The 11,157-nt window shown below is 36.4% G+C and overlaps 1 protein-coding gene across 1 annotated transcript; it reads left to right on the forward strand.

The window, feature by feature from the left end:
• The first annotated feature begins 974 nt into the window (after window positions 1–974).
• Window positions 975–10,108, forward strand: LOC132282895 (tRNase Z TRZ3, mitochondrial-like). Its single transcript, XM_059784712.1, has 12 exons — window positions 975–1,370; window positions 1,959–2,048; window positions 5,328–5,372; window positions 5,491–5,545; window positions 5,734–5,777; window positions 5,892–6,398; window positions 6,495–6,763; window positions 6,907–7,054; window positions 7,166–7,216; window positions 7,807–8,210; window positions 8,328–8,997; window positions 9,741–10,108. The coding sequence occupies exons 1-12, from the start codon at window positions 1,005–1,007 to the stop codon at window positions 10,056–10,058; spliced, it is 2,967 nt and encodes a 988-aa protein (XP_059640695.1). The 5' UTR covers window positions 975–1,004; the 3' UTR covers window positions 10,059–10,108.
• Window positions 10,109–11,157: the final 1,049 nt, after the last annotated feature.

The following is an 11,157-nucleotide window of genomic DNA, read 5'->3' on the forward strand; positions in this document are numbered from 1 at the left end:
TCACAGAATTTTTAAGAGTTGAATTAGTAGTTTCCTGCATTATTAATATCGTCAGAAATTTGCTTTCTTGTCAAAAATATATTTGATATTACAATAGAAGTCCGTATCCTCTCTCTCAAGGAAAAAGAAAACTCTCATAACTTGGGAGTAGACCAACAAAACCAATAATAAAAAAAATGATCTCTTGCGTTGCACCACAAGAGGCTAAATGTATGGAAAGAAAATTGCGAAAAAATTGATAAGTTTATTATTAATATTATTATTTATTTTCTTTGTTAAATACTCCCCGTCATAAAATAAGTGTCATTTAAAAAAAAAATTAATTAGTTAAAAGAATAATTTTTACAATATTATTTTTTTATTGTATTACTACTACGGTACTATTGAATGAATTACTTAACTTTAGCCGTGAGTCACAATGATGTGATAGTTTACTTTTTATAAGTTGATATAAGAAAGTTAAATTGGTAAAATTATAAAAAATAGTATATTAACTTTTTAAATAAAAAATGTTATTTATTTCATCCCCACTTAGAGTATGGAATGAAAAGCAGGAAAAAAAAACAAAGGTCTAACTAACGAGAGAAAAATTTAATTAAACCAGTTATAGAGGTAACATACTATTACCAACTTATTAAATACTGTTACACAATAATACCACACATTAAAATAAAGTGCTTTTCCTCGTTACCGTCGCATATCAAAACCAACCATGAATCATAAATAAAAAGGGTCGGGTAAGAAATGAAATCCGTTAATAACGAATCCGACCCAAATATCAGTTCAATCACCGTCCAAGACGAGAGAGTTGAAGTGTTGAACCATGAATCATAAATAATAAGGGTCGGGTAAGAAATGAAACCCATGAATAACGAATCCGACCCAAATATCAGTTCAATCACTGTCCAAAACGAGAGAGTTGGGGGGTTTTTAGTTAGACCTCTGCGCACAGCAGACTAAAACCCATTATACAAAGAAGAGGGCAGGGGCTTTGAAATCACAATATGCCCCAAATAACAAGCCTTCGCCTCCTAGCCTCTTCTCTATTTCTCTCTCCTCTTAAACCATCCTCTCTCTTCTTCAAACCCAGAAACCTATCAACAACTCTCAGACCCACTTCGTTTTTCACTGTCTTCTCTTCCTCTTCCTCTTCCTCTTCCAAGAAACACCATTCTCGTCCTTTCAATATAGCTCGCAGAAACAACACATCATCCACAGAAAGTGAAAAAGGGGTTGCAATGGAAGAAACTAAGCCATTTGGGTTTAACAAGAGAAGGGCTGAGGGTAGAGATAAGAGTGACCAGCCAAAGAAGAACCTTCAGTTGAAGGCCCGAAAGCTCAACCCTGTCAATACCATATCCTATGTTCAGGTATAAAACTGGTTCTTGCCTTTCTGGGCATCTTTAATTATTGGTTCTGTCAATTGGGATTGTTTTAATTCTTGCGTTTGACTTGCGGCTAATTGGAAAAAAGCTTCCAAGTTCTGTTTGGTTATATTGGTTATTTGGTTGACTGATTACAATGGGAAATGGGGTTTGTCAAAACTTAAATATCCTGGTTATTTTCAGTTTATTATTAAGTAAAGGGTGAGGGAAACCAACTATCAAGAATGTTAATACAAAGCACTTACTGAACTAGCATCTCTGCATTGAGATCTCTGTGTTTATGTTTAATATGGTTGAGATATCTTCTGAGTTCAACAAAAAGAAAATACTTCGTGGATTCTAATTTTTGCTCCAAATCCAATAGCTGATCTTGCACTTGGGTTGTGGGATTTCTTATTGCTATTATTGTAATTTTTTTGGGTTCAAAATTGGTAATATGACAGAATTTGGGATTTCTGGATTGTATTATTTCAGTATAGATTCTGAATTACCGGACTGTTTTATCATCCTGGTTCTTTTCTTCATTGTACATCAAATTATTATTCATGAATTGTTTTTGAATGAATGCTGCAGATTATGGGTACTGGAATGGATACTCATGACACATCGCCATCAGTATTGCTTTTCTTTGACAAACAAAGATTTATATTTAATGCTGGGGAAGTGAGTATTGTTTAATAATTTCATTAGAGACGTGGTTTAAAATTGAATTTGATCCCATATCTGGTTAACTGTCCCTAATAAAAGATTTATGGAATGCTAAGTTTCTGCTTCATTTTATGCTTTACATGGAGTTTGCAATTTCCTTTCCTGGTATATGTCATATTTAGTTTGTTATGAATTGCTGTGTTATAGTTCTTTAAAACTTTGATCCTAATGAATTCACTGACATTTGCTTGAGCTTCTAAGTGAACTGGTTTGTTGCCCTGTTCTATGACAGTGTCCTAGGCTGTCAAACAGAAGGGAAACACATTGTTTTCACTCATTGAATTTTACAATGAAATTAGTATAGGAACTTCTAATATTCCTCACATTTCATGGTTATAGGCATGGGAAGTCATGCTATTACTGGCTACAATGGTATAGGGGTTTTTCTATCTGGAAAATAGAAAATATTTACTGTATTTTAGCTATTTTATAATGTTTTCCCTCCATAATCAATATAGGTTTTTTATGTACTCTACAAAATAACTATCTTACAGTTAATAGATAATTTGTGCTATCAAAATAAGCATTAATTTTTAAGCTTTTGTACCCCATTATCTCATTTTTTTTTTTTACTACATTATACTTTAAAAAACAGGTTAATAAATTAAATAGGTTATTAAATGGGTTGTGTCATGTTGTGAGTTAAATGGCCCATTTATTAAACGGACGGGCCATGTCATTTTTCCTGTTTAATAAGTAGGTCGTGTTCGTGTCAAGAGTTCCTAACGCGATTCTTAAACGAGTGGTGTTCATGTTGACCTATATTTCAGAATATAATTACGTCGACACAACACTAACATCACCTGCCAACATGAATGGCCACCCTTAATAGTAAACTAATGAAGGTAATGTAGCCTAGTATAGAGTTCGATGGCTGCAATTGAAGATGGACCCAAATAAATTCTTGGATTAAAGTTGAAAACTTTCAAAATTTAGTTCCAATGCAGATGGAATTTTCTGCAAAATGGCTTAAATTCACGAGTTCTAAGGCTTAAAATCAAGATTGAGAGAAAAAAATAACCATTACCAGGAGTTTAACCCACCTAAGCGTGGTGCTTGATTAGTGGATTGGAAATAAAATTGATCTTTGGCACTATTTTACACAAAGCAACCGTTCTCATATACGGTTACTTTGAATAACATTTGCCTACTACTGAACGTGTTGCAAATATACAATATCACAGTGACAGGGTTGAGCGTCTCAACTTTGTGGCTAATGGTCTATGAAAAGTTCAAAAGATCACAGTAATCAAATTTAACAGACTAAATATATATTATGTATTTTTTAATGAAAAACTCTTGTGAAGTTTATTATGAAGACCAACAAGGTGAGGTGAGAAATGATGGATGTAATTGATACTGTGCTCCAGAAGAATACAAATGAACAAGACGATAAGATTATGCATAAAACCAAATCAATGGACAAGAATATGGTCGGTTTCTATGTTCTAAAATAAATTTTTGGTATTTTCATATAAACTGTCACTTGTCAATTTCATTATTCTAGATAAATTTACCTGTATACAAGAGAATAAACTTCCCCCTAACTAAAATCAGATTAAGGAAGTGGAATCTCATTGGCTACAAGTTTCAGCTCCTACTTTAATGCTTAAACTTCAAAGGTAGAGGATCGTTATGCTTCAGTATTGCTATTCTTGAGGTCAGGTTTTCTTCATTGGAGGGAACTTCAGTGATTGAGATCAAGGTGCTGTTTTGGATGGTTCATTGGGCTTCTGAAGGAGGAGGAGGAGGAGGAGGAGGAGGAGAAGAAGGGAAAAACAAAAAAACAAAGTAAAAAAAAGAAGAAAGAATATGATTTAGTTTATAATAATCTAGCTTATCTAGATTTTATGAGTATCTTAAGAATTTGAATTAAGGTTGCACTTGTTTCAATGTAAAATATTTTTGGAAATCGTTTTCCTTTTTTTCTGGTGTTTGGAAGACTCTAAGATTAGGAAATTATTTTCCATGTAAATCATGTTACCCCAAATGACTGTAATTGATTTACCAAAAAAGGTTGGGTAAGTTACTTATCGGAAAAAAAAAGAAAAAAGGTTGGGTAAGTTGTTTTCCCTGGCTACCTTCCGTCGGATTCTTATCCAACATGGCATCGAGTGAGAGGAGAGACAAAGAGGGAGACAAAACAGTCGATCGAGATAGAGAGCCTATTCTTGTAGAGAGAGAGGAGAGAGAAAGTACCGAGAAAAGAGGGATTATTTAGCGTAGAGAGAGGGGGGATAGTTTTGGGTCATGAGAGGGAGACTGTTTTCGCAGAGAGTGAGAGGAGAGAAACTATCGATCGAGGGAGGGGAGAGAGAGAGAGGGAGAGGGGGAGGGGGAAGGGGAAGGGGAGGGGGGTTGTTTGGCTTAGAGAGGGACAGATTTGGGTCTAGAGAGGGGCAGGAGAGAGAAAATAACGAGGAGAGAGAGAGAGAGAGAGAGGGGGGTTATTGGATGTTGGAGAGAGAGATGATATGAATTGTTGGAGGTTGATAACAAGAGGAACACTGAAGAGAGAGAGTTAATGGCAGACTGACTCTTTTCTTTTTGTTGAAAATGTTTTAGGATTGTTACCAAACACCAAAAAATTAAGACAGAAAACTTATTTTACATGTCAAATGTTTTTTTAGAAAAAAATATTTTACGTTGAAACAAACGGAGCCTGAGGATGTTGACGATGTTCATGTTCATGAGTTTCTTATATATTGGACATGGTTTATATTCTGTGTCTAAGTTATATCCAACTTAGGGTGACTTAGGGGTGAATTAGCTTAACATAGAGGTCAAGTAAGTTGGGAGGCTTGTATGGATATTTGCATTGTAATAGAAGATAGTAGTGAAGTTTTTTGGACAAATAAGCTTTTAGATTTCTTTTGGATATCATACTCAAGGCTTGTCCCCGGGTCCCTTAGCCAGTGCCATTCAAGCTTTCATTTCTGGAATTATAAAATCAATCAGATATGCAACTTTTTGGTTTTGATCCTAATTAATTCGGGTCCACCTTCGGTTGTGGCATCCGATTTCTTACCCCTGTATCATAATTCTGATAGGGTTGACCAGCCATGCAATAGGAACTAGTACGAGAAAGTAAAAAGGATATAAAGGCGGTTATTTTATCTCTTTCTTAAAACTATTACTTCTCGATTCTTCTAGAACTATCTTTTGTTTAACATATCATTCTTCGAAGGGAAGTTTACAGAGCTTTAAAACAATATGGTGTGGTTCTTCTTCCAGGGATTGCAACGTTTCTGCACTGAGCATAAGATTAAGTTGTCAAAGGTATGATATACCTGCTAATTTTTTGTTTCTTTTCTTCTATTCTGGATTCATTTTTGAAGTTCCCCCTTGTTTGACTGTGATACTCTTTGTGGAGGAATGATGATGTTTCTTTCTTCAGATTGATCACATATTTCTCTCTCGTGTCTGCTCAGAAACTGCGGGTGGACTTCCAGGTTTGTGCCTAGAAATCAGACCAGAGATTTCACTCATACATTGTCTGTTACCCATAAGCAAAAATATGATAGCAACTTGTTACAAATATCATTTCATAAACCCTAGTTTTCTACTTCACTATCTGAATTCTGATGCAAGGGGATGATTACAAGAGCCTGAATTGCTTGTTTTTCACTTTACCTTTCAGGTCTTCTGTTAACTTTGGCTGGCATTGGAGAAGAAGGAATGACAGTGAGTGTTAAATTGGCTTGATTTGTCTGTCTTTTCTTTGAGATTAAGCTTGATATAATTGATTAACAACAACTCTACATGATTTTAATACGATATTCCTTCTTTTTTTTTAAGGTGAATGTGTGGGGTCCCTCAGATCTGAAGTATTTAGTTGATGCAATGAAATCATTCATCCCTAATGCTGCCATGGTTAACACACGTAGCTTTGGACATGCACCTGGTTCTAATGGTGTTGCTATTCCTGATTCAAGGAAGTTTCCTGACCCTATTATCCTCATTGATGATGAAATTGTCAAAATTTCAGCTATTCTTCTGCACCCAAGTGGCTCGGAAGGGTCTGAACTGATGAAGGTAGAACCAAATACAATAAATGCTTCAGAATTGGGTGTAGGAGAGAGAAGGGATCAATTTCCGGAACCTCTTTCACCAAGAAGTCAAAATAGTGAAGCCGAGGTTGTTTTAAAGGCTGGTGACATTTCTGTAATTTATGTTTGTGAATTGCCTGAAATTAAGGGCAAATTTGACACCAACAAAGCGGCGGCTCTTGGATTGAGACCTGGGCCGAAGTATCGTGAACTGCAACTTGGGAATTCAGTGAAATCGGACTATCAAGACATCATGGTGGGTGCAGATCTGTTGCTTTCACATATGTTTTTTGGTTTATATTTCTCTCATCTATTCTTTTTTATGAATAGCCTTTCTTGCCTGTTTATTTAGGTTCATCCAAGCGATGTGCTGGGTCCTTCTGTTCCTGGTCCTATTGTGCTCCTTGTTGACTGCCCGACAATATCACATTTGCAACAATTATTGTCTCTACAGTCTCTCAACAGTTATTATACAGATACAACTGGCAACCGAGCAGAGAGTTCCAAGATTGTGAACTGTATAATTCACTTAAGTCCTGCATCTGTCATAAATACTAGTGATTATAAAAGGTGGATGACAAAATTTGGTGGAGCCCAACATATAATGGCAGGACATGAGATGTGAGTTTCAATGAATATAGTTATTGTTCTTCTTCGTTTTTTTTAGAAGGTTATTCTTCTACCTTCTTCCTCCCGTATAAATAAAATTATTTTTCTACTTCCATTTATCATTCCTGATTTCTGATTCCACATTTTATTCACAGGAAGAATGTCGAGATTCCAATTTTAAAATCCAGTGCTAGAATTTCAACACGGCTTAATTACCTGTGTCCCCAATTCTTTCCGGCTCCAGGTTTTTGGTCTCTTCAACAACTGGAGTGCTCAGCATCTAGCTCCGGGGCATTTAATGAGGTCTGTTTGTTGGAGGACACTGATTAGTTTATTATTGGGAGGTTATGAGTTGATAGTTATATTTAGCATTTTCAGGGCAAATGAATGATTGACTTGCTTCCTCTCTTCTAGGGTCCTGTTTCAGAGCTTTGTGAAAGCGTTTCTGCTGAAAATCTCTTAAAGGTATGAAGAGTTGAGTAGTTGACTGATATGGACATATTGGCCACTTACCAAATATTCAAGTGATTGTGGAAATTTAACAATTTAGAGAGAGAAAATGGGGTAGGGATTGGGGCTATTTTTTGTTATATCTTTGCTTCTGTTAAAACTTTAATCCAATATAAAATCTGGTTATCTTTGCTTCCGCTAATTGAAACAAATTCAAGCTTTGTTCAATTGAGTCCTTGAATCCAGTTTGGATGGGAGCTCTTCTCCCCTTCCCAATAGCTGATGGCATCAGTATATATATATATATATATTTTTTTTTTGTATTATGAACTTATTGTTCATTTGAACATTATCACTAATAGAGACTTCTTCTGAAAAAACCCTTTATCCATCATTCAGATTGCGTAATGCAACGTATTTTGAACTTCTGATACAGCCAATCCAAATAAAGTAATCTTTATATAATGTAAACTCTCTTTTAAAATATGTAGTATCAAGCATTTATGCTCAACTGAACCTTTTAGACTTATTTGAAGCTGGATGGTTTTAGGTGAATTTGTGCACTCCTATAAGTAATATGCTTCTTGTTGTTATGTCTGGAACAGTTCCATTTGCGTCCTTATGCACAGCTTGGATTGGACCGATCTGGTATACCGAGTTTAATGACTCCCTCTGGACTTATTGATGAGTTAATTTCAGAGATTCCAGAGATTGTAGATGCTGCGCAGCAAGTTACCAAGCTCTGGCATGGAGGCAGAGAAACAAACGAGGAGACGAATCACATGCAAGATAACAATATGATGATTGAAGAACCATGGTTAGATGAAAATGTTCTTCCTAGTTGTTTAGAAGATATAACAAGAGAAGATGTAGAGATCGTTCTTCTGGGGACTGGTTCATCCCAGCCTTCAAAATACCGAAATGTTAGTTCTATCTTCATTAACCTTTTCTCTAAAGGAAGTTTACTCCTGGATTGTGGTGAAGGAACCCTGGGACAGCTAAAAAGAAGGTAGCATGACCTTTAGGAATTTTCAAATACATTCAACTGTATATAACTTTTTTTATCTCCTCTGAAAAACTCATTTCTTTTAAAAACTTGGATTTGTTATGTAATTCGTAAGAGCAGGTTTGGTGTTGAAGGTGCCGATAATGCCGTGCGAGGTTTAAGGTGTATATGGATTTCTCATATTCATGCTGATCATCATACTGGTCTTGCAAGAATACTTGCTCTACGTCGTGATTTGTTGAAGGGAGTGCCGCATGAACCTTTGCTTGTCGTTGGTCCTAGGCAACTTAAGAGATTTTTAGATGCATACCGAAGGCTTGAAGATCTAGATATGCAGTTCCTTGATTGCTGGAACACTGTGGAATCTTTATGGGATGCTTCTGAATCAAATAATGGTCAATCCAATCCCGGAAGTTCAAATGGTTTAGAGAATAAAAACAATGGAAGCTCGGTTGAGCTAACAAATCAGGATATTGATTCTACTTTGTTTGCTAAAGGAAGTCGTATGCAGAGCTATTGGAAGAGACCGGGTAGTCCTATTGACAATAGCGTGGCTCTTCCTATCCTAAAGAACTTGAAGAGAGTGCTCAGAGAAGCTGGTTTAGAAGCTTTGATTAGTTTTCCTGTTGTTCACTGTCCACAGGCTTTTGGTGTTGTCTTGAAGGCATCAGATAGAATCAGTCGTGTTGGAAAAGTGATACCAGGGTGGAAGATAGTGTACTCTGGTGACACTAGGCCCTGCCCAGAACTAGTAAAAGCGTCTCATGGAGCAACAGTCCTTATACACGAGGCAAGTACCACATATCATTGTGCATTTTGGTGTTTGTCTAGTTGTGTTTTCAAATACTATTAGTCTTCCCTAGAACAGTGTTATGAGATCTTACTTCTATGTGATATAGATGTTACAATAAAGAATTACTTAGAAAATGGAAATAAGAGAATATGAAAAAACATGACAAAAGAGCCATTACAGTTCTCATCCAGCTTTCGTTTGCTGGAAGAGGAAGGATATGACAAATTTTAACTTCGACTTTTGCAAAAGATGACTAATTTTTTACTCGAATCATTGCTTGAGCCTTGCTGTAGCAAAACTTGATTATTGTCACGACTGTCTAATGACTAGAATTTGGGTACTTAAACTGAAATTCAAAGATGGGTGGTATAACGGAGATCAAATACTCCTCATATGTACCGGGTACATGAAGTAAGTTGTTCATTGTTCTCCAAGCTTGAATTTGGTATCTTGCCTTGAATTAGGTTTACAAATGTACTTGTATTGTCCAGCTCATTCATGTGTTATTTATATCTGAGTGCATTATTCGAAAAGGGAAATGCGCAACTGACAATCCTGCCATAACAAGGCTAGATAGAAGAGCCATTTATGTCCCCCTTTTACAATGGTACTCTTCTTGATTGTGTTGCCATGAAATTCTAATGACAATACTAGCGGGGGGAGAGAAATTCTGAGCATTTCTTCCATCTCATCTTTTCTCAAGGGACTAACATTATCCTGGGTTTCTGGCCGCTGTGCAGGCAACATTTGAGGATGCAATGGTGGAGGAGGCTATAGCAAGAAACCACAGCACGACAAAGGAGGCTGTTGAAGTGGGGGACTCTGCTGGAGCATATCGCACCATCCTTACACACTTCAGCCAGAGATACCCTAAAATTCCAGTTTTAGATGAAACTCACATGCATAAAACATGCATTGCTTTCGATATGATGAGTGTTAACTTAGCGGATCTACATGTGCTTCCAAAGGTTCTCCCATTCCTCAAACTCCTTTTTAGAGATGAGATGATTGTTGATGAATCTGATGATGTTGTAACCGCTGTAGGTGCAGCTTCGTAAATGACTTATTCTTTCATGCATGATTCCGGAGTTATATTACTTTTTCTTTATATTGTTTTTATAGTTTTTTTTGGCTAAAAGGAAAGATGGGGAAAATTAAAAGCCCCAGTCCATGCAATGGGGGACGATAGTGTCCCTTGGCCATTTAGGTATCTTCAATACACACTTCACAACCTGTACGGTGTTCTATGGGTTGAATTCATAGTCAATCCTATTTCTGACACGGATAGTTCATAATTAATTCTGATTTGTTCTCATGATTTTCATATTTGTGATGCGCGGCAATTAAGGCCATGTTTGGCCCATCATATATATATATATATATATGGCAAAAATGAATTTCCTAACCGTCAGCCTTCTGGCTAGATTGATATTGCGTATAGGAGCTCTCACCATCATATCTACTTCAGAACTGATGCTTTTGGAAAGGCGCCTTCAGTAATAAAATTATGAAACACAAATGACTCAGAATGCCTGTGCATTTTCAAGCTGCATTGGCTTTTGCTTGAAGGGCTGAATACTTTGACTGGTTTTGGCTGAGTAGGGCACTAATTGACCTCTCTGAAGTTGTTCCTTGAAAGTAAAACAACCCCATACCTCACTAGTTACTTTTGCCATATGGGCCTGACCATTCTTTGGCATTAGAAACTGCCTCTTATGATTTTGAATTTGGCTAAGACTACCACTTGCAAAATTATCCCAAATGTAGGTTTATCTCCAATATTTTACTCAGTCTAGATGGGGATGACAAACACAAAGTAATGTATTTTTTTATTTTATTTATTTGTAAGAAACAAACTCACACACCCACACACTTTTTGTTCACACCCGAACTCAAACCCTCTCCCCTCCTAGGATGGGGAGGTTATGCTCACTTTATCCATCCAAAATTTTGCTATATGGAATAGGTGAGGTCTGCTCCTCTCCGTTGGAGGTGTGTCAAAAATTGCTTCGTGGGCTTCATTGAGAATCTTTGTACAACTTTTTTTCTCCATTTTTTTTTTATTAAGAAAAAAATTGCACAATTTTTTGATTTGTGCTTGTCATCCCTGTGCAGAGGCATGTTAGAAAAGAAAGGATAACATTAGTTAGAAGAGAA

This window comes from Cornus florida, unplaced genomic scaffold (assembly GCF_030987335.1).
Source record: "Cornus florida cultivar Cherokee Brave unplaced genomic scaffold, ASM3098733v1 CherokeeBrave_3.0.0_Hap2_Chr11, whole genome shotgun sequence".
In the NCBI taxonomy this organism is placed as follows: domain Eukaryota; kingdom Viridiplantae; phylum Streptophyta; class Magnoliopsida; order Cornales; family Cornaceae; genus Cornus; species Cornus florida.